The 23,959-nt window shown below is 40.0% G+C and overlaps 1 protein-coding gene across 2 annotated transcripts; it reads left to right on the top strand.

The window, feature by feature from the left end:
* The first annotated feature begins 6,759 nt into the window (after positions 1-6,759).
* LOC147070337 (uncharacterized) lies at positions 6,760-21,392 on the top strand. Of its 2 annotated transcripts, none has more exons than XM_085949439.1 (8): positions 6,760-7,059; positions 7,183-7,437; positions 11,091-11,176; positions 12,667-12,902; positions 17,437-17,566; positions 18,381-18,718; positions 19,670-19,896; positions 20,021-21,392. In XM_085949439.1, exons 1-8 carry the CDS (start codon positions 6,889-6,891, stop codon positions 21,260-21,262), a joined length of 2,685 nt encoding a protein of 894 aa, XP_085805565.1. In that variant the 5' UTR covers positions 6,760-6,888; the 3' UTR covers positions 21,263-21,392. The 2 variants fall into 2 exon arrangements, with proteins under 2 accessions (XP_085805565.1, XP_085805566.1); XM_085949440.1 differs by having other exon boundaries at positions 18,384-18,718.
* The last annotated feature ends 2,567 nt before the right edge of the window (positions 21,393-23,959 follow it).

The raw sequence follows: 23,959 nt of genomic DNA on the forward strand, positions 1-23,959 counted from the left end.
ACCTCCTTTAAGGCTATACCTCAGTTGAGGCACGGTCTAAAAAGATCGTGGCTAGGCGATGCGCGGATTGCAGGTCACGGGTGCAAATGACGCATGCCAAACGAAATATAATTTGTCACATAAATCCAAAATGCGTCCATTTAATGTTCTGTTTATTGTTCTATTAGTAGAGAAGAGACTGAACTGTCGAGCCGTGCGGACGTGTTTTTGCTTGACGCTTATATTTCGCTTTCGTTATCTTCAATTTTGACCCTGCTATTTACAAGTTTTTGATCCCGTTTCTTCACTAATACCTTCGCCTGCCCTTGGAATACGATTTGTGAAACTTTTGTGTGTTTTCCTTTCAGACTTTCCCTGGAATTGTGACTTTTTCCTTGCAACCAGCAATGAACTCTGAAAACTGAATGTTTTTGAATAATTTTATTGCTCCCGTGTAATTATAAATCATTAATTTAATTAGTTTAATTATCATTATATGTTATTAATAGATGTAATTAGCGATAAGCTGGTTATTAAAATTTGGTGTTTTAAAATAAGTATTTCTATTCCTTCGTTTAATAATAGTTACCTAATTATTGTAACAATAATATTTATTGTGCGATAAATTGTGTTTGAGTGACTAACGTGTGACGAGTGTTACCTAGCGCCATGGTCAACCACAAAGGGGACCCCATGCAAGTGGAATGAATGTCCACTAGGAAGCGGAAGTCGGACGTGGCTGAGGGTATTGGTGACCCCAAGCAGGCCCCCAAGGTCAAGGATAAAAGGCCTGATAAAGAAAAAGAGAAAGACAAGCAGAGCGCTTCCACTTCAAAGGGCAAGGGCGTTAAGTCAAGGGCTGGTTCAGCCTCAGCATCTTACGAGGAGATCAGTCCCGTGGCTTTGAGTATTCTCTCTGAGTCTCAGGAGAGTGCGTCCAGGGCGACGATTGCCATCAAGAGGGCGCTTGCCACCCTCGAGAAGGACAGTCGTATTGCCAGAGCAATCGTGAACGCAGTAGCCGCGGAGCTTGAGATGGCAATCACTGAAACGTGGGCCATGGCGATAGAGCTGGAGGCGCACAAGGCAATTGTGAAGGATCGTGCCTCGTTAACGAGAGCATCATTCAGACTCCTTCTAATGCTCCTCCCAGGGCTCTTTGGAGTGACGTAACCCGTAGAGAGGCTCAACCAACTAGAGCCTCCGAATGGCCACCAGTTCCTCCGAAAACTGTCGCTAGGCCGGGGTTGATGTTTTATCCGATTAAGGAGGGTCAAGAATCGACTGCCACAAAGGAAGCGGTCATGAAAACTATAGTGCCTGAATCTTTGGGAGTGCACATCACCGGGGTACGCAAGATCCGGGGAGGCGGATCATCGTGCATCCCAAAAGTGACGACGAGGCTAATCGGCTTATGGCTGCCCCTGGGCTGATTGAGGCCGGCTTAAAGGCCCAAGTCGCGGGGGGAAAGCTTCCCCGCGTCATAATTTTTAATGTACCCATTGAGACGACAGAAGAGCAGCTCAAGGAGGCAATCATAAACAATACCCAGGAGGCGTCTGGCCTTGCATCTGAGGGTTACGCTGGAACCAAACTGGGCCACAAGGCGGGACCGAAGACCGAACGTTATCATATGATAATGTTGATCCCGGCAAAGGCTCGAGAGGCGCTGCTTAATGATGGCAGACTTTTCATGGGGTGGAATTCGTTCTCTGTGCGTGACTTTTTCGGAGTTGTCAAGTGTGCAAAGTGCCACTTATACAGACACATGGCGAAGGGTTGCAACGCTAAGGTTACAACGTGCGGCCACTGCGCTAGAGAAGGGCATGACAAAGCAGACTGCCCCACCACTGACGAACCGGGAAAGTGCCCTGCGTGCACGCGCTACAAGAAGCCGAACGGCCACTTGGCCACCGATCCCGACTGTGCCGCGCGCCTACACGCTATTGCGAAGGTAAGAAGCCGCACTGATTACTGTCCGCAATGATCTCCTTCGCTCAGATTAACGTGGGCAGAGGTCGAGCCACATCTGCTGGGCTGCTTGAGGTTTTTTTTTTTTTTTTTAGATGCCTTCATGGATACCTCGCATTTACTATCGAGGTTTCTTAAGGACTTTGGCACGCAAACTACTCTACTTGATGCTAGTCAAATGAAAATTGTGCCGGCTGAGAGAATATGCCTTATTGAAAACTGTTCTTCTACCCGCATCGGGTATTGCTAATTTAAATTCGGCCAGGGCCTATGAAACCGCCTTGCAAAAACCCTGGAAAATTCTTAGTAGCGCAAGGCGGAGGTAATTCTTGATTGATTCGTGAATATTTTGTCGTATTCATTGGGAACTGAGGACTGCGATTTGTAGTCGAGTTTTTTTTTTTTTTTTTTTTTTTCCCTGGTAAAAGAAATGTCGCATAGGACTGATATTTTGAACATATACTTATCCTATCTTATATGATTGCAGTCACTGGATCTGAAAGGCATGAATCGTCTTTACATGTCACCATTTATTATTTTTATTCTTTTTATTACATCAATACAGAAATTAAAAAGTGCATCTCTTCCGGCCTCGTTTGCCATGGTCCCCGGAAGGTCTCGAATGTCCGCATCTGCCGTCTGTAATAAAAAGTTCAGGTTGTGCCGCTCCTTGCTAAAGATTTGACAATCTAGGAGTAAATGTAGGACGTCCTGGTCGCTTCCGTCGTCGCATGGACACTTTCCATCAGATGTTATTTTAAACCGGTGCAGGTATGCTCGCATGACTCCGTGACCTGTAAGAATCTGAGTCATCTCAAAACACAGCCCCTTATGCACCCTGACGTCTCGTGCTGCTAAAATTGAAGGTAAAAACTTTCGGGTCAACTCCCCTGTCGATGAGTTTATGTATCGTGAGTTCCATTCGTTTTTCACCATATCTGAAATTGTAATTTTCGCGTAGCTCAGAGGAAATTTGTCATAAGCTATCGCGGTCTTGGGTTCAGAGGCACCATGCCGAGCCAATTTGTCAGCTCTTTCATTTCCTTCTATCCCGGTGTGTCCTCTTATCCACTTGAAGTGCACCTCGGGGTGGCGCCGTCTCAGTATTGCGGACTCGCTGTGAATAGAAAAGACAATCGGATTAGTAGACAAGGGATCTCCAATTGCTTGGATTGAGCTTTTGGAGTCCGAATAAATACAAATACTATGGTTTTCGGTGATCTTACGTTGGATTGGATCTGAGCCTGCCCACTCCAGAGCGCAATGGATGGCATAGAGTTCGGCCTGCATTACCGTACAATAGCTGGCAAGGCGGTACTTACTCGGGATCAGAATACGGACATAATTATGATACAAGATCTCAGAACGACTTACCCAGAAATGACGAACCTACGGAGATTGCTTATAAATCCGCAAGGGCAAAATTCAAAAAAGATTTAAATAAAGCCAAGAAAAAGCACTGGTGGGATTTTGTCTTTGAAATAGGGAGCTATAATCCGTGGGGACCGCCTTTCCGCGTGATAAAGCTGGGCTCAAGACCTGATAAAGTCATGGCGGCTATGCGGCGCCACGATGGCACCTTTGCGATGGACAGCGCAAAGTCTGCATCCATACTGCTGGAAGCTCTAATTCCACAGGACATACCTACGGCACATGAGGATGACAGAACCTGTCAACTAAGACTATCTGCAATCTTGCCATTGGAGACTCAGCATTCTCCTAAGCTTACCCAGTCGGAGGTAGGATTAATTTTTGATGGCCTCAGGGCGGGCAAAGCCCCCGGACCTGATGGGATCAGCAATGTGATTGCCAGAAGGGCGTGACTTCGAGCGCCTCATGAGATAGTCGGGCTGTATGCTGACTGCATGAGCAGGGGCATCTTCCCGGACTGTTGGAAGAAGGGTCTCCTAAGGATTATACCTAAGATGAGCACACGACCACCGCATGACCCAAAAGCGTACCGTCCAATCACTCTTCTGCCAGTGCTGGGTAAGATATTGGAACGGTTAATCAGCAGAAGGCTGGAGGACCACCTTGAGAGAAACTACCCTATCTCGGATAAGCAATTTGGCTTCAGACCCGGCAAGTCTACTGAGGACACCATCAGATTTGCACAGAAATTTGTTGAGGACTCAGAAGGAGTCATTGTGGCAGGCTTCTTTTTGGACATAGCCGGTGCCTTCGACACCGCATGGTGGCCATTAATTCTGTCTAAGCTTCGGCTCCGACAGATCCCGGGGGACCTCTTTGCCCTAGTGCAAAGCTATTTTAATAAGAGGAAAGTTATATACGACTCTAGCACTGAATTGATTTACAGGGAGACCACCATGGGGTGTCCGCAGGGTTCCGTGCTTGGCCCCTTGCTATATATATATATATATATATATATTATATTATTATATTCTTTTTGTTCTATTCTTTTTGACGATGTTTTGACGTTACCTCTGCCACCGGGCTGCGCGCTCGTCGCGTACGCTGACGACCTTCTTTTACTAGTTGGCTCGTCGAGCCGTCCGACACTCGAGCGCATAGCTAAGGACGCATTATCGAGAATCCTAAACTGGGGTAAGCTTAATAAGCTTGCATTTGAACCTGGCAAAACGGAAGCTATCCTCAAGGGCAGCTCAAGGATAAACATAAATAAGCGATCACCCGCAGTGCGTTTCGGCGACTTTGCTATAAGGTTTTCTCGAGAGGTGACCTACTTGGGGGTCGTTCTGGACGAGAAGCAGACCTTTTTGAAGCATGCTAAAGTAATTGTGGCTATGGCCAACTCAGCCTATCAGAAGGTTGCGGGCAACAATTGGGGCCTAAAGCCTCGGGCCCTGAGAATCGCCTACGAGGCTATATTCATGGGTATCGCTGACTATGCCTCCAGCGTGTGGCACACCAAAGCTTTGCTGACAATTGTGAAGAGGGCTCTGCTTAGCGGACAGAGGGCTGCTCTGATTGGCCTTACTAAGGCCTATAGGACCACATCTTCGGATGCCCTGGCGGTCCTTGCGGGGGTCTTTCCCCTAGACTTGCACGTTCAAATTAGAGGATCGATCACTCTCCTTATGAGGAGGATCAATACAACTCTCGCCGATGTCCCTCTGACACCGCAATCGAGAGTGGAGGGCGTGAGCTACAGAAAGACTGTATCTGAGCTGGTCTACAAGACCGCATATGCGGCATGGCAGGCGAGATGGGTGGCCTCCCCTAAGGGCCGCCAGACTTTTCTATACTTTCCAGATGTCTCGGTGAGACACATGACGAGGAGACTGGTGTCGACCCACTGGACTAGTCAATTCATGACTGGCCATGGAAACTTTGCGGCCAAACTGCAGGGGTTTGGTTTGGCAAGACATGGGTCGGGTTGCTCATGTGGACACGACCAGCAGGACGCAGAGCACGTCCTGTGGGACTGTCCACTTATGGGTCCCGAACGAGCGGAGTTGTTTGCCCGGGTCCGACCCCATTCGGGCCCAATAGGACACGCGGATATGGTGGCAACCGAGGCCAAATTTGCGGCCTTTACTAAATTCGCCAGAGCGTACGGGGAGCGGGACACTCTCGACTCCCCTTGCGACTCTTCAAATTAAAGTCACTCTGATAGTTGCCATATAAATTAACATCATGCATTCGCACTTCGGTGCAAGGTTGCATCACCAGTCCCGTGCGGCTCTGGTCGGGACAAAATGAGGGCTTAAATACTTTGACCTGGCACACGTAAGGGTTTGTTAGCCGGCCGCGTATGACGTGGCTGCATATACATAACGGGAGCGGAGGTGGCAGTTTTACACACCATGTTCTATTAGTAACAATAATAATATATTCATTCACATGTTTTCTTTTTAAAGTAAATGGGTAAGTGTTTTTAGTCATCTTTACACGATTTAAGAATTAATACCCCCGTCGCCATTGCGAAACAAATTGACGTGTTCCCAGCTTGATGTTCTCTCTCCGAATGGCAGCGACTAGCAAGACCAAAATTTCGTCGCGCCTATAGTTGAAAATTATTTGCCATTTCACTGATGTATCAAACAGATTAAACAGGTATATTTTCGCAAATTTCAAATAATGGTATACATTTTTTTTCAATACCTAACTTAAATAAAATTTATATGGCAACATATATACACACATGATGTGTGAGTGTGTGTTTTGTAGCATTGTAGCTGTATCATGGCAACTCCTTCGATAACGTTGTTGAAGAGCCGAATGAGGTTATTTTGTCGTTTTTCTTCTTCACAGTAGGAGATAAGATGACTTATAAATTTCCTGCTGTCACGTTTTAAAACTTTTGCCATTATTAACACGTCTAAATGACTGATACCGCGCACTTATAAGAAACGTCAATTAATGCGTTCTAGGTGAGGGGAATGAATACCGAAATGCGAGAAGAGGGGATCTAGTTCTCCAAACCGCCGCCCATCACCGTAAAGTTTTCGCACTATAGGTAGGTACAATTTAAGAATTACAATTATTATTAAAAGATGATAGGTAAACATTAGATACCTACGTACCTAAAGACTATTATCTATAGGTATCTACCTAATTTATTCTGACGAATTAATACCTATCGTCGGGTTCTTACAAACCTATCCTAATCACTAAAAAAACGATATTATAATGTAAAGTTGTTGTGAAGTTAATAATCATAAAATTTTAAGCACACCCATTTTTGCAATAAATTATTTTAAAAAATATATTAGTTTTTATAGCAATATTATGTTATTATTTAATTTTATTTCTCAAGTGGTGACGGGACTTTATAAGATAAAATAAAATAATTAAAATCCCCTTATTTGGATATTTTTCTAATCTATGGTTGATTGTGTTGGAAGTTGGAAGATTGCAATTTTGCTCGAAAGTCAGGCAAAAGTGATCGAAGTGAAGTGTCCGATCCGCTGATTACTGCCGTTTGTGCAATAATAATATTCTTGAAACTTCAAAATGTCAAGTGTCGTAGATAGCGCTGAAAACGCCTGCGTCGTCTGTTTTAAGACAGTCGACATTTACTCCATTGGCGAATGTGACCATCCCGTGTGTCACGAATGTTCCACTCGTATGAGGGTTTTATGCCTTCAAACTGAATGTCCCATATGCAGGCATGATCTAGCAGAGGTACTTCTTCACCCAACTGTCAAATAGCTTAATAACCACACGAAACACGCACCTCACGAGATCCACAATAATTTATTTGCAAGGTTCGCATCGCATTAATAAATTATTGTTATTTATTTACAGGTTATTTTTACACCTGTCTGTGAACTGTTCAAAATACTCAAATGTAGACCTCTGAAAGCCAGTCTATTCGAGAGGAAGTACAAGATATGTTTCACAGATGAAAACGTGAGGGGGTCTTACAATAAGTTGCTCGACCATGACTGCAAGAAATGCGACCAATCGGTTGCATCCTTTCGTAACTTTGGATTGCTCAAGGAACACATGAGAAAAGAGCACGAATTTCATTTTTGTGACTTGTGCGTGGAGAATTTAAAGGTAAACTATCTTCAGAGATCTTTATTTTATACGCTCAAAACTATTTATGCTAAACCACCTCCATCTTTAGATTAATAAAGCCTGAGCATAACTTTTTGCACAAGCAACGAGTGGTCCACTGCCATACTATTTATTGATAACGTACTTGCAAGCAGAGTTTGGTATTCTATAATGACTGAAGAGTATAAATAAGTTATTAGTTATTGTTGTTTAGAATCGACTGTCACATTGACAAACGTCTTAGTGTATTATGATATTATTATACACAGAAGAAGTTTACTTACGTTGATCGTCACTTCCAATTATTAATAACACATAACCACTAAATCAGATGAACTCCAAGGTCTCCAAGATACGTTAAAATAATCTGAAACTAAGAATACTCCGACAAGTGATTACGACAGACGCGTACTGACAATGACAGGTCATCTATAGACAATGGGAGGGGGGGAAAGTAGGACCAGTCGTGTAATGTTTCGGATTCCTTCTTCAGTGGGCAATGGCTAAAGTCATATGCACGTAACAATGTTTCTCTTTAGTGCCATTACAATAAGAAATACGTCCTGTGTTTTCAGTAAATTATTGATATATGTAATGTAAACATTGTAAATGTCAATAATTAAAAGTTCTAATTATTGCCGTAATCAATCAGTGAAGAAAAATTACTTGTTTTCATTTTTGATATCAATAATTGTTATTACGAAATTATTTCAGGATTCTCATTATGAAACCATGCCGAATTTTGTTATTGCACAATGTCTTTTTTTTTTTTCTTCATATTAATAATCATAAATTTTCATCATAATGTTATGTGTAAATCTTACTAAACTCATCCTGGATGAAGTCTTTCCATGGAATAATTTCAGGATTCTTATGAAAGCATGTCAAATTTTCTTATTGTACAATGTTTTTACATAATTCGTCTCTGTTCTGGCAGAACACACTAACTGGAGAATACTAGTTTTGAGTAATTTGACTTTGAAGTTGTTAAAATGTTTGAAATGGTCTATCATGTGAGTTTATTAAGTAATCGTAAAAAGGATGACTTTAAAATAAAGACTGTTTATTTAGAAGGTTTCCAGACGGTAAAGTTTGAAATAAGGAACATTTTGGTATAACTAACTCAATATGTCATTTTTTCGAATTAGTGTCTTCTGCCAGAACAGTGACGATATTCAGTGTAAATGTTATCTTCCTCAACTCACCCTGGATGTAATACCCATAAACACAATTATAGTATTGCACAATATTTATATAGGACTGTGCAACAAATTTCAAGTACAGGAAACCCCCCCCCCCCCTGTTCATCGCGGGGGATACGTTCTGGACACGGTCGCGATAAACGAAATTTCCCTTGTTTGGCCTCTACGTTTATTGTGCAATATTTAAGATTACATACTGTCAAGTAATGCATTACAGCACTCGCTCGCTCGTAATCTAACAACTACATGCATTGATTGTGAAGAGAAAGGGCCTTTTCAATGATTTTAACAATTAACTTTTGCACAGAAACATGTTCGGAGACGTCATTTTCTAGGGACGTATTGCAGTCCATTTCCTCCAGCTCTTCATTAGTTAAGGGTTTTAACAAAGTTTGAATATCATGTACATCAACACTTTCGATGCCTCCGGATATGGCTATGAGACTAATCTCTTCGATGATATTTTGAATATCATTTTCATATTGCAGTGAACTTCAACAATTTCACTGAACAACATTTTACGACTGGGTGATTTCATTCCACGCTTCGTAGATGTTTCTGATAGCTTTCATAATATTAAATTCTATCCACCAAACCCTCATGGCATCTATATCACCTCCATTAGTTTCTTCAGTGAGTTGAGAGAAGAAGAAACGATCCTTGGATGCTTTAAATCCAGAAGCACTCTGGGATTAAAGTTTAGAGCAGGGGTAGTCAACCTTTTTATACCTACCGCCCACTTTTGTATCTCTGTTAGTAGTAAAATATTCTAACCGCCTACCGGTTCCACAGTAATGGTGATTTATAAAGTAGGGAAGTAGCTTTACTTTATAAAATTTTTAAAGCAGAGTTACAGCAAGATAAAGCATATAATAATAATAATTATTACTTATCAAATACTTTGTCAGACTTTCGCTTAGTTTGGCAGAATAAATCTATATAAAACAAATAATAACTGTAGCTATTCTGGGACGAGGCTCTTTTGTTCGCACTATTATAGCGCCATTTAGTAACGTGAACTAAACTTATGCGAGGGCGATACAAATAGTATATTTTCTGAAATTTAAATTGTCACGGGGAATTTTATGAAAACATAATGAAAATGTTTTAAAACCCCTACCGCCCACCATGAAAGCTGGAATGCCCACTAGTGGGCGGTACGGACCAGGTTGACTACCCCTGGTTTAGAGCAATGATTTGAGTTATCCCATCTCCACCGGCCATTTATATGCAGCCGCAATTTGTGCACGGCCGCCTTCCATGACGCTATAAACGTGTCAGAATGAAAAGATTTTAAGTTTAGAGCAGTAGAAAGTAGAATTGGTACCCAACAGCAGAAATTTAATATTTTGAAAATTGACGCTTCGAAATAAGGCAATATTGTTTACAGTCGCCACTGCCACTATTATCTTCAGCAGTTATTGACATTTCAGTAAAATATGTGACTTGCAAATAATTTATACTGTAAATGGAAGGAGACTCATTCATTATTTATGTTATGACATTTGAAATTATTTACCACGCGCATAAAGCATTATTAAGTTGGTATGGTTGCCATTCCCGATTTTCTTACTCACAAATTTATACAATGCTACATTCGCATTATAATGTTTTGTGTATTGTCATAATTAACGTTTTGGTTCCATTACAAGTGTACGAAATGCAAGCGTCATTGTTTATTTTGGTATAAGTCATGATGGCCGAGCGGCTTATGCGTCAGCTTATAATTTCGTAGGTTCCAAGTTCGAATCCTGCATCTGGCAAATATATACACACATTATTTTTGGAGTATGGACCTAATAGGTTGAGGAAGTGGCTAATATCCATTTCTCGTAAAAACAAAATCTGTCATAACCTTCACTCTGTGGAGGCCCAATATGATGTTATTACGATCAGGCATGTCCAAAAAACAAAAAAATTAATAACAATAATTATTGGAATTGACTTGTAATCCTGCGGTTTTTGACAAATACAGGTGTTACAATAATAGTGTGAAGTTTGTTACAATTGAATCCGAAAGTCAAAATGATGTACTTAATTTAAATGTGCGTGCATTTCTCTTGATCTACAAATACATAGTGATATACAAATTTAAGACCTTATTTTTGCAAGGTTGCCATTTATAAATAATATTTTCAATGCAGAAAAATTGGATAGCGTCCAACTTGATCTGAAAAAAAACAACATATCGCATTCCACGAATCCAATTATCATTACTTCACTATGCTATAGGTATTACTAATTAATTTAAAGTAAATTGACTTAATACCCGAGAATATACATTTCTAAGGTTTCAATCAGCTGGGTTTATTTTGTAGTGTTGCCATGTATCATCATATTTCAACAAACATGTATCGAAAACAATTATTAATACTATGGAAGTTTAATTCAAACTTTCTATGTTCTATTAATTTGAAATTAAGAATAATATCCATTGTTATATAATTTTAGATATTCACATGTGAGCGTAAAGTTTACACGAGACAGCAACTTGCTCTGCATAAAAGAAAAGGTGACCCTGATGATACGTCACATAAGTAAGTTAAATGTCTATTCAAGTTTGTAAAAGTATTTTAACAATAGAATTAAAAATCTTCTACCACAAGTGTTTACTACAAACGGCAGAAACCTAAGGTGACTTGCACACAAACATCCGAGATGTTATTCTTAATTCAGAGAAGCCTAAAAATTTGGATTCCTGATCGTGCAAGCTGATTCGCTTCATTCTGTAGAATGAAAACCTACTAAACGGTCATTAGACAAAGATGTGGTGAATTTCTGAATATGTTCGAATATTGGTTGTTCGCTTTTTACTCGAATCCAAGTTTAATACTTGTCTCCTTTTAACAAAGAGAGAAAAAAGCTTTATTTTTCATTCTATCATTTGTCTATAAAACTAAATTTGAATCAGTGTTTTACAACCTTTATATTAAAGACCCTGTGTCAAACTCCCATAAACATGATGTTCCCTCGAAACAAAGTGCGACTCGCACCGATCAACTGGGATATGAAACATGAGAGCAGACAGTTTGCTAGTCAATCGTCATGCTAAACTACAGTCGAACAACTTAACATTCGTAGATGTGATTTCTTCCAGAGTGCAAAAATTAAGCAGGGCGAATGTGATTTGCCATTGTCAATTGTATTAATTACATCTACAATATTGTATTGCTTTCTCTCATTCGGCGCCACCCCCCCACGTCTTGTTTTCTGTCAAAACTATCAACCTCACACCAGTGGGAAAGGGTAGTAATAGGCTGTTAAGATCCGACATAAATAGTGCACACTACACTTTGTCAGTCAAATGTATTTGTTTTCATTGAACTAAGACTAAATAAAAACTAACCAACACATTGCAGTCTTAGACAGCTCTCACATCAAGACTCGTCTCGCCTAAAACGTGTCGATGTGACGTCATCGTTATTCCCAAATAATGAATGGAGCTCCGCAGATTGGTGGAATGCAACTGTTTCGTTTGAAAAAAACATCTGCTGTTGCAATCGACAAGTTGCATCCTTTTTGGGCCGAGTCAAAGAGTCGAAGTCACATACAAACACCTACGAATTGGTCATTCCTATACCGGCTTGCCGATCACCGCATTCAAATATCTATACGTTTTGAAGGCTACGTGCGACTATCGCTAGGTAGATGTGCGCGATCTTCACAAGCAACACTGGATCTCAGTTCTCAGAAGGTTTGTTTGGCACACGAGACGAGTTTTGATGTGAGAGCCAGCTTAGTTCAATGAAAACAAATATATTTGACTGACGAAAGTTTAGTGTGGATTATTTAACTTATTATGATTACTTAACAGCGTACATCCATCCTTCGCCACCGTCTCACACTTATTGCATATGTATCTATGAATTGTTGTTATGAGTTTAAGTTTGATGTTATGTTATGCTCACGGCAAAAACACTGATTTAAACGGTTAAAAAAAACCAAATATAATATGTTCAATTATTATTTACAATAATTGGCTACAAGTACGGATCTAGATTTATATCTCATACGTCGGCCGTTTCAGGGGTCATCCGCTATGTGAATTCTGCGAGGAACGATATGTGGACACGGATGAACTGTATCGGCATCTTCGCAAGGACCATCTCTACTGCCATCTGTGCGATTCGGATGGACTGCACCACTACTATGGCTCGTACAAAGCACTCAATGAGCACTCGCGGAGAGACCACTTCCTTTGTGAAGAGGGGGAATGTGGCGAACAGAAGCTGTCGGTCTTTCGATCGGATATTGACTTGAAAGGTGATGAAAACATGGTTTACTTTGCATGAGTTTTATTAATAACTAGTGATAGTCCACTACACCGTCTCCGTGAAATATGTAATTGATTCCACCTCTCCACTCCACCATTGCTATCTGTCCAAATTATGTACCTACTTGTGGTGGTTGAGTTTTATTATTTGCACCGACCAAGCACAAGCATAAGCAATTGACAATTAATAGTCTGATGTAGTTGTATACATTTTTACCTGACTCACCTCACCACTCCACCGCTGCTATCTAACCATTTTACTTACTCGTGATGAATTGTTGCATGTATATTATTTTCGATAAGGTTTATTTTAACTATCGAACGTTATGAGACATAGAAATGAAACTTTACTAAAATAGTACCAACAATATATTCAACAAGCTGTGCAAGATTCATCAATATAACATGTAACAGACAGACAGGAATATAAAAAAAACTATTTCATGCTTTGGTATCGAAATCATTTTGATTTTTCTTTTTAAATATAACCCAGGGCCCTAAAAATAAATTGAAAATAATTACAAGATAAAAAGAACTTTTTATATACCACGTTTTTAAATTTTCTGTTGAATCCTATAAACTTGACAATTCTATGTGTTAATAAATACTTTTTTTTGTACTTGATAGAAATACTGAATAAATATAGAATACTGAAATGTTATTTTGACATTTCATATTGTTTTCCATAGTAACGCACTTATATATTAATAATTTAGTTGCTAGGACCACTTAGCAACCAATAATAGTGAGTAGTAAATATTACTTTTAAAGAATTTTTTCCGAAACATACAAAACAGAATTAACTGAAAATGAATTCAATTCTGCTTAAAGATGGCCTAAAGTAATAAAAAAATGCATTGTCGTCGTGTTCTGATATATTCTAAAAGTTTCAAATGTCTAGCTAGTCGGGAAGTTAGTTAAAAATCTTGGACAAACAAGAAAAAATCTGTACGGGACAAACAAGAACAAACTAATAAAAACATGGTAAAATGCATAAAGAAATTTTGATTTTTATTTGTCTGAAATTTTCACTTGATTTATGAAGACCCGTAAGGTCTTCCGATAGAATTGAACATGGAGTGGAACCCCGAATTTACATACCCGGAATTCATATTGTCCTGCATTTGCGTGTGGTTTCTGCATTCTCGTTCCATTTTTGTACAATTAAATTTTACATTTTTATTTCCTGCAATAATTTTATTTGCTGTCTGAAATATTCAAAATTCAATTAAAATTATGTATTGAAATTAAAAATCCAATTTATTTGAACACATTCACACACACAATTTATATGAGCACATTTACATTTGTAGACGTCTGCAGTGCCCAAGACCAAGGTCACACAATAACATTATTATAAGTTTTTATATTTCATTGTATAATGAATGTTATTTAACAAAATAAACATTCTCGATAAGATGAAAGGACACGTCGACATAATATTATGATCTGGTTATTTTCTCTGTAATTATTTTAATTGAATAGGGCAGTGGTTCCCAAAGTTGACTGGGCTCCGACCCACCTAACAAAAATTTCCAATCTTGGGACCCACCTCTTAGCTGTCTTAGAGAAAAGAGGGCATACATATTGGTAATGCTCAGATTCCCTAGTGGCGAGTCGTGGAACTATGCTGTCTTATTTGTTCTAATTGAAATATAATTTTTTTTTTTTATAAGTGTTACCAATATGAATGAAAGACTGTTGAAATAAGAAACACAACTTAAATAAAAAAAAATTATTACTTAAATACTTCCACCTGCAAGGTTTTTTTACAAAGTTATTTCAATGAAAAGGATGTATTTGTTTCTTATTTTTCTTCATTACAGTTTTAGCATCAACTTCAACTTTAGTTACTTTTAATCGCACGAAAATCCGACCTCACATAGATATGAGGTAGTAAAGAGGAGCAGGACTTTCATAGCTTCATCGAACAGGCAAGGATAATTATCAGCAACTGAGAGCCAGAATTTCGTTAACTGTTTACGATCGTGTTTGACTCGACGATCGAGAGGTTGGAGGTGACCGTGAACAGGCTAGCCGCGAACTCGATGCGTGTGGGTCTTCATCTGAATGCCGCTAAGACCAAATCCATGTGCAGTGCTGCTTGCATCGACGCCGACACTCCTCTGCGGGTTTCTAGTCTGCCCGTCGAGCTGGTGTCCAGATTCAAGTACTTGGGTGCCACGGTTGCCGATGATGGTGGTATTTCTAGTGAGCTTGGAATCCGCATGGGTGTGGCGGGCTCTGCGTTCAACCAACTTGGAGTCGCATGGAGGTCAAGGCTGTATTCTGTGAGGACCAAATGTCGTTTGTTTAACGCGTGCGTGCTACCTGTGCTCCTGTATGGCTGTGAGACATGGCATCTTACTAAGCTTCAAGAGTCACGGCTTTTGAGCTTTGAGAATCGATGTCTCCGCAGAATCTTAGGGGTACATTGGTACGACCGCGTTACAAATATCCGAGTTCGTGAGCAGACACAACAGCCTTCGGTGATTGAAGTTATCACGAAGAGATGATTCACGTGGCTGGGACATGTATTCCGGATGCCGCCAAAGAGTGCGGCACTTCGTACCCTTGTGGCACAGCCTCAAGGGTTCCGTCGCCGTGGCCGGCCCTCCCTCACCCTGCAGCGATGCTACAAAAGCGACCTACGTGCTGCAGGTCTGACATGGCGGGAGGCACAGGAGTTGGCGATGGACCGAGGGAAGTGGCGCCAACTTGTGCTTGCCCTATGCCCCAATGTTGGGACGTGACAGGGTGAAAGAAGAAGAAGAAGAAGTTTACGATTGAAACTATTTTTCAGTGACGTATTTTCTGATAAATCAATGAGTTCTTCACTTGCCTTTGTTGACATACTAGTTGGTAAGTCGTCTTGAAATGTGTTACAAATCCATCGCAACGAATAAAACTTTTTCATCTCTTCCCCAAAATAGTCATCAAAGTTATTTATTAACAGTGATAAATGACTGGAAATTTCAGACGTTCATCGTTCGTTCGTACGTTCATCTTAGGCTGCACTTGGTTTTCAATAATAAAAGTTTCAAGTGTTTCAAAACAATCATACTTGCCATTTTCAATACAACTTTTCCACAACATAAGCTTTTTCATGAACGCTCGAATTTTATCGTGAACTGCAAAAAATGTTTGATCCTTGCAAATACAAATTAAGTTCATTTAATTTCAAAAAATATCCGCCAAATAAGTGAGCTTGTGAATGAATTCTTCGTCCAGTAGATGTTTAATATATTCAGTTTTTCCTTCCAAGTAAATTGTAACTTCATTACGCAATTCCACTAATCGTGTCAGTACTTTTCCCCTGGATAACCAGCGAACTTCTGTATGCAGAAGAAGAGATGTACGGCGGCTACCCATTTCTTCACATAGTTTTTGAAATAGGCGGGCTTGTTAGGGTTTTGTTTTATTATAATTTACAATTTTCACAGCTGTATCAAGTACTGTTTTGAAATCATCGGGCAATGCTTTGGAAACCAGTGCTTCACTATGAATGCTACAGTGTGTCCACAAAGCACAGGGACTTTATTCAAGAACTCTCGTAACCACACTGCTACTTTTCCCGCACATAGCCCGCGCACCGTCAGTGCATATACCGACACAGTTCTTCCACTGTAAATCTTTTTCTTTTATATGGGAATCAATTGTATTTAAAATTACCTCAGCTTTTCCACGACTTATTGGCTTGCAGAACAAGATATCTTCATGCACGTCGTTCTGCCATATATAGCGCACAAAAAATGTATACAGTGGCGAGGGCCCACTCAATATTCGCTCGCGACCCATAGTTTGGGAAACCATGGAATAGGGAATCCAATCCCGAGCCAAAATTTTGATCCCGGGATTACAATTTGACGATCCCGGGACTGGTCCCAAGATTGGCGTTTTTTCGATAGTTAATATATTTTTTTTTTTATTTATACAAATAGCATTGATAAAATCGGTCAAAAATGTCTAGTATAATTTATACTATTTAGTAAGACATTTAATGTTAATATTGTGTTCGTTCAATCTTGGAAATACATGAGTTTAATGGAGTAAATAATATTGTAATATAGATAATAATGTGAATGGAAAACAGTTTTTTTTTTATTTATTTAGAAAAGATAATATTCATAAAATTCGACGTAGAAACAAGTGCCTGCCAGCACGTCCGTGGCACTGGCGCGGTTCGCGTGCCAGAATGTCAGTGGCATCTAGCTGGTTAAATGAACGAATTTATTATTTTTCTGATGTTACAATTGCTTATAACAACAAAAAATAGTTATTTATTATCCGTGAACATCCGGCGATTCCCCCTGTGACATGTGCAGGTACATACAGTTCACTAACATAATTTTCTACACATACTTATAATTGATTGTGATTGATAAAAAAATCAATCCCGCAGGTTTCGGGATTATGTTTACTAATCCCGGGATTCATAGGTAACAAAAATTGTCCGGGATCCCAGGATTGGATTCCCTATAATTGAATGTAATACTAACACATTCTTTGATGATGTGATTACAGCTCACAGAGCGTCAGTTCACGGTCAAGGTCTGAGCAAGCAAGCATCACGGCAAGCTAGAACTCTGGAAGTCCAGTTCATGTTGACGCGTAGACCCATGCGAGGGCCCCCGCCCCATGCCAGAGCTGAAAGGTCAATAACTACACTACTTTCTCACTAGATTTAGAACAATTTTTATGAAACAACGTTGGGAAAAGGGTTTCTATATAGACGGAGCCTAGATATATAAAGGTGAAGCTGAAAAAATGATTTTTAAGGCAAGGAGCTTTGGAGATCTGTCACTGCCACTCACGGAAATGCCCTTAATAAATACATAAAACGTGCAGAGCCCACAGTTAGTTTTGACTATCGTGAATAGATATAATAAATGTGCAATAAATGAGGTCTAATACCAAAAACTTAAAGAGTCCCTGAGTAAAATGTAACAAAAAATATGTCTATATGCTATGTGCAATTTCAAACTATCTGTAAAGGTCTATCACTTCTAAAAAGCCCCAAAATCACACGACAAATGACAGAAACTGATTATTTAAAGATAAATAAATGGACACGTCCTATATTATTTTTCTATTTTTCATGGATTTATTGCATAAAGGGATTAATCATCAAATAGAAATATGCATATTGTTTTGTTCGTTGTTCTGTTGCACAAAAATGTAATATCTCACATATTGAAGTATGGACTTTGGACTCAACGCTGTCATGTCACATTACAGATTTATGTGTTACAAACTTCACATTGTTAATCTTCGCATCTGTCAAAAACTGCAAGCATTTCAACACAAGTTTCGATTCGTTCAAACAGTCAATTCCGTAACCCTGGATACATCTAACTTTTCTACATTCTGAAATTGCTATTAAATATTGTAATGCAAAAAATTTAATAAGCTGTCTTATTATTAATGCGAATTATCTGAAATGAATTATCTGTCCTTTTCATCACTAGCAGAGTAGAAAATGTTCCCGATTATGAGGACATGGCGCAGGAGGAAGTGTACTATGGCGAGGATAAAACAAAGCGAGGCATCGACACGGATAGCACGGAGCAGTTCCCCAACCTTGGAGAGTCTTCGGGCGGACCCATCGTCTCGATGAACCACCCCACAGGAATGGTAATCCGTCAGACCAAAGGGGCGCTCGCCAGAACCGAAGAGAACTTCCCCTCGCTCTCATCGAATGAGGGGCAGGCTGGCAGCTCCGGAGCCTCATCCTCGTCAGCGCCCACCTTCCGGGTGAACATCACTCATCAGCCCGGGCCTTCCAGCGCCATTATTAGAAGTAGTGGTGGGTTTATTGTTTGATTTATTTATTCATAAAAACATACCGGTGGCAATAAAATTATTGCAGCACAACACTATTACATGTATTTTTAACTCTATATTATAGTAAGACCACAGCGATTGTAAGGTTTTTAAGAAACAACCAGGGCATCTATTCTATACACAAGACTGCTTTCGGCAGCTATCTAAGGTAGGTTTGTATCGAAGTATTAGCACTTATTGTAACTGTTACACCCACGATGGCCGCGTGGCTTTAAGCGCTGGTCAATAGTGTCGAGGGTCCCAGGTTCGAATCCTGGGTCTGGCAAGTACACATATTGTTTTTCGATTTGTGTATGAGTCGGAGTATGGACCTATTAGTTTGAGCAAGTGGCTGACATCCATTTCTCATAAAAATAAAATCTGTTAATACAAACCTCCACTCTGTGGAGGCCCATATGATCCTATTAGGATCGCACATGGTCAAAAAAAAAATGTTACAATAAGTGCTAATACTTCGATACAAACCTACCCTAGATAGCTGCCGAAAGCAGATTTGTGTTATATATTGTCCATAGTCTCTATGACTGACAGTGTTTATGTGACATTTCTCGTTCAGCTCCTCTCCGATTTTTATTGATTATCGAACCTCATTTTCAATGTGGCATTGTTATAGCTTTCATTGTCACAAGGAATCGTTGTCTTTGAATATAAAAATTTAAGAAATATAATCTATTCAGTATAATATTATCACCTCAGTTCTAACTTAATGTAATGTATGAATTATTAGTTTTGTGTTAATGTATGCCAGAGTAAAATTCTGGGTAGCAAAGATTTAAGTCAATGTTTCAAAATAGGGGAATGCATATTGGAGATGAGACCGAAGTCACACACACATGGCAAGTCAAAAATGGAGTGATAATATGGCTGCGGCAGCACTATCGACATAGTTCAATGAATCATTCGTTTGTTTCAGCTAAACCAAACGTATCCATCCAAGTACACAACCATTCATCAACCCCGAACCGCATCAGCGTGACAGAGACATCCAACAAGCAGCTGGCCATGCGTCTGGCCGACAATGCTAAGAAGAGTAGCGAGATCAGAAAGTTCCAGGACGAATTTCCATCGCTGAGCAAACGAGACATGGCTCTGCTCGCCGATGACTATGTCTCCACCAACACCATGCGTCAGTTGAAAAAGGTCAGTCAAAACCAAAGGTCTCGAAGAACTTACTGCTCATATGTAATTAAATCGGTACTACAAGACAATTATAATCATCAAGATGTTATGCAATGCAGTATGAAAATTCACTTATTTGTTGCAGCCTGTTCCGGTACAGCCGCCGCCGCAGAGAGCTCCACCTCCGCCCGTCGTCCAAAGCCGCCCGCCTCCGCTTCGGACATCGGAAGCCTTTCCGGAACTGCCCTCCGCCGCTCCCCCCGCCGTTTCCAAACCCGCCGAACGCCCCCAGTGGATCACAGTCAACAAGACCAAAGAGAAGCCCAAACCGCCGGGCAAAGTGGCGCCTGCCCCCCAGATAGCATCCCAAAATGATCTCGACAGCCCGGCCGACTTCCCTAGACTTGCCCCCACCAACAATGTCAACTCGAAACAGAAGAAAAAACCTGAGAAAAACGACAGACAGGCATCCGTAGAAGATTTCTCCGTCAGAGAAACTAATAATAACGGCAGTAAAAAGGATAAAAAGAAAAATAACGAAAGCGGGGAGAGACCACCCGACTGCGCCCCCCCCGACCTCACTTCCAAACATAAAAGAAGTGACAAAGAAAACAGCCAACGTGGCGTGCAGAATAACAACAAAAAGAATAGCAATGAACGCCCGCCTGATGACATAAAAGAAAAGAAAAAGAATGCGCCCAAGAGTGACGAAAAGCTCAGCAACAGATCAGGTGAATCTGAACAAAAATCTCGAGCCGATAAAATAATGATTGTCAATACTTCAGAGAGTGAATATCCATCGTTGAATGCGACCGGGGGTCCACCCGGTTTCGGTAAAGTCAAAAAGGGGTCGGCTCCCCCACCCGGTTTCGCTGCTAAAGCTCGTCCCCCGCCTGGATTCCGTGGCAGCGCCGTCCCGCCGTGTGACGCCTTCACCTTCACCAATTCCTCAGGGGAGAGCTTCCGTATTCCCGCCCATGACTACGTCCAGCCTCCCGACTTTCACCGCCGGAATAAATCTCTGGTGGCCGATTTCATAAAGGCGCTCGACTGCCGCGACGGCATCCACGAATTCAAACAGCTCTCGCAGATGTTCCGAGAGGGTACGTATTCGGCCGAATCATACTTTGAGCACTGTAAAAAATCGATGGGTGACCGTTTTCGGGTTATATTTCCCGAACTCTTATCCCTGCTCCCGGATATAGGCAAGCAGCAGGAACTCTTCAAGTTATACGGCGACGACAGCGAATTAATCGTTTGTAATATCTGCGGACAAGTATTGACTCCGGGAGACGTTCCTTCGCATTCGGTGTCCCACGATTTGCTGGCTAACTTCCCCGCCCTCGGCTCTCCGACTCCCCAGACGGCAACTTCTTGGCGGAAGTGAGTTGATCGTTAATTCCTCATCGGACGGTTGTCGAGTGCCTTAAGGGAGGCGGTCCTCGTCTCCCTGACCGATCCGCATGCACATTGGCAAAATGTGCACGGTGAATTATTTATATCTTCCATTTATTTTTTTATTCATTTATCACTCGTCTCACTGTTTCTGGCTGATTTAATCCATGACTAAAATGTAGTCGAGTCAATCGATGGCAATGAATTGCTACATTTTATCGATAGTTTGGCTACATGTAAGAACAATGACGTCATAATATATATATTATGCTTTTTAAATTTATCACCGGCTATGCTACGAATAATAATACATGTTATGAAGGTTTTCACTGTTTTATTTTCATATAAAAATGAGATATTATATAGAAATTAAATTAAATTTAAATTACAGGAAAGAAATCCAAAAAATTATAGCGTTTGTCGAAATAGAAACGGTAAAATATCTACAATAATCCTGCCAACAAATATGTAGAGGTTTATATTTTTTTATACTCAGATAAGTAAATAATTATAGCATTTCATGCTTCGTTTTGCTATGCAATATTGAATTATTTTTTACTAGGCATGACTAGTTATTGTGATAACATAACCTACAATAAATTGAAAAATGTGCTACATAATATTAAACCGCAAAGTATTCCGATACTTGCGTATTGAATTAATAACATTTTTGCTGTAACTTTCACGGTTTTCAAACAATTTTGTACATACTATGTATTATAACAAATTATATGTTAGGTAATTATTATTATTAATGATGTACAAAGAGCTTGTTTATAAATGTTTCTCGCTAACTGATGAAGTGTTCACTATATTCTTCAAATATCCTTTGAAGAGAAGGTTCTTTTGTTCCTGCGGACCATTGTGATTTTAACACGGTTTATCTGTGTTAACTAGATTACCTAACCGATGAATAGTGTCTTGTGACATTATAATAATGTAATAAATGTCCACAAGTCGTGCTCATATTATAATATATTATTATTTGATATCCCTGTTTAAATGATATTTGGATTTAGAGAAGTAATGAACTCGACTGGATGTAGTTGATTTTTTATTTCACACTGTCCTGCCCCCGCTCTGCTATTATAGATCTACCATTTTAAATTGTCCGCTGAGTGATGGCGCCACATGCTAATATTCGACATACCATTCAATACTTTTTATACTGTGATGAGCTTAGTTCTGAATTCGAACACCTGACGATTTATGATGGTATATCTATTAGACGGGATGTGCAGTAGTGAATTAATTTCTGATCGGTATGTGAATGCGATCTGTTGGATATGGATGTATCTTTGTTAAATAAAAAAAAATCCTATAAGGGGCCGTCCATATATGACGTCATGCTCTTTCAGAGAAAATGTGACGTCACAAAGTAAACAAAAATTATTAAAGTATCTGATAACACAATACAGTACCCTCTCGGTAACCTGCCACCCCAAAAACCAGACAAGTGTCCAATTAGTGAAAGCTGCGGATTATAGTGCATACATACACAATATGGTAAAAATTAAAACAGGTATTTCGTAAAAATAGTGTTTTTTCATAAATTTGTATTGGCAAATTACGGTTTTATTTATAATCAAAATCAAGTATTTACTAATTTGTACATATTTATCTTCTTCTTATTGTGCCATCCCCTAGTGGAGGTCGGCCACCATCAAGGCGATCTTATCTTTGTCGTGTGCTACCCGGAACAGTTCGGTGGAGCTGCACTCATACCAATTATGGAGGTTCTTCAGCCATGAAATGCGGCGCCGTCCTATGCTACGCTTCTCATTGATCTTTCCTTGAATGACGAGTTGAAGATTGCTGTATTTTTGTCCTCTCATAATGTGGCCGAGGTATTGTAGTTTCCTGGTTTTGATACTACGTAGAACTTCTCGGTCCTTCCCCATTCGATTGAGAACTTCAACATTTGTCACCCGGTCAGTCCAAGGAATTTTGAGGATGCGTCTATACAGCCACATCTCGAAAGCTTCAAGTCTCCGTGACATCTCTTGGTTTAGCGTCCATACTTCCATACCATAGAAAAGAATTGAGAGCACATAACACGTACCATACGCAGTCTCAGACCTAGCTTAAGATCTCGATTGCTAAGGAGGCGTCTCATTTTGAGAAAGGCGCTCCTTGCGATCTCAATTCTAGTTTTTATTTCCTGAGACTTGTCCCATTTCTCATTGACCCATGTGCCTAAATATTTATAATGGGTCACACGTTCGATTGGTTCGCTGTTAATGACAAAATTTGTGTTGGTGTCTGGTGTCGCTGTTTTTGATACTAGTAATAGTTTTGTTTTGTTGAGGTTCATTTTTAAGCCATAAGAGTTACTGACCTCATTAACCTTTTCTACCAGTTGATGTAAACTCTTTAAATTATCAGCAATCAGCACAGTATCATCGGCATATCGTATATTGTTAATATGTTTGCCATTAACCATAATACCCACCGATTCACCTTGTAAGGCTTCCTTGAAAATAACTTCCGAGTACATGTTAAATAGCAAAGGTGACAATATACACCCCTGTCTTACACCGCGACGAATTTTTACCTCCACTGATTTCGTTTTCAATCTTAATATTTATAAACTAAGTTTATTTACTAAATGTTAAACAGTAAATCACTTGACACTTTGGAAGTGAGATGGAATAGGGAACCGGAGGGTAGGTTGGTTTGACTCCCAAAT

This window comes from Rhyacophila brunnea, unplaced genomic scaffold (genome assembly GCF_057557595.1).
Source record: "Rhyacophila brunnea isolate RB1 unplaced genomic scaffold, BYU_Rbru_1.0 scaffold_22, whole genome shotgun sequence".
In the NCBI taxonomy this organism is placed as follows: Eukaryota; Metazoa; Arthropoda; class Insecta; order Trichoptera; family Rhyacophilidae; genus Rhyacophila; species Rhyacophila brunnea.

What these genes read in the sequence shown, in the direction of transcription:
- LOC147070337 (XM_085949439.1), top strand. Translation starts at nt 6,889, where the DNA reads ATGTCAAGTGTCGTAGATAGCGCTGAAAACGCCTGCGTCGTCTGTTTT. An exon ending in CCTGATGATACGTCACATAA is followed by an intron (nt 11,177 to 12,666) that starts GTAAGTTAAATG and finishes CGGCCGTTTCAG; the next exon opens with GGGTCATCCGCTATGTGAAT. An exon ending in CGCCATTATTAGAAGTAGTG is followed by an intron (nt 18,719 to 19,669) that starts GTGGGTTTATTG and finishes CGTTTGTTTCAG; the next exon opens with CTAAACCAAACGTATCCATC.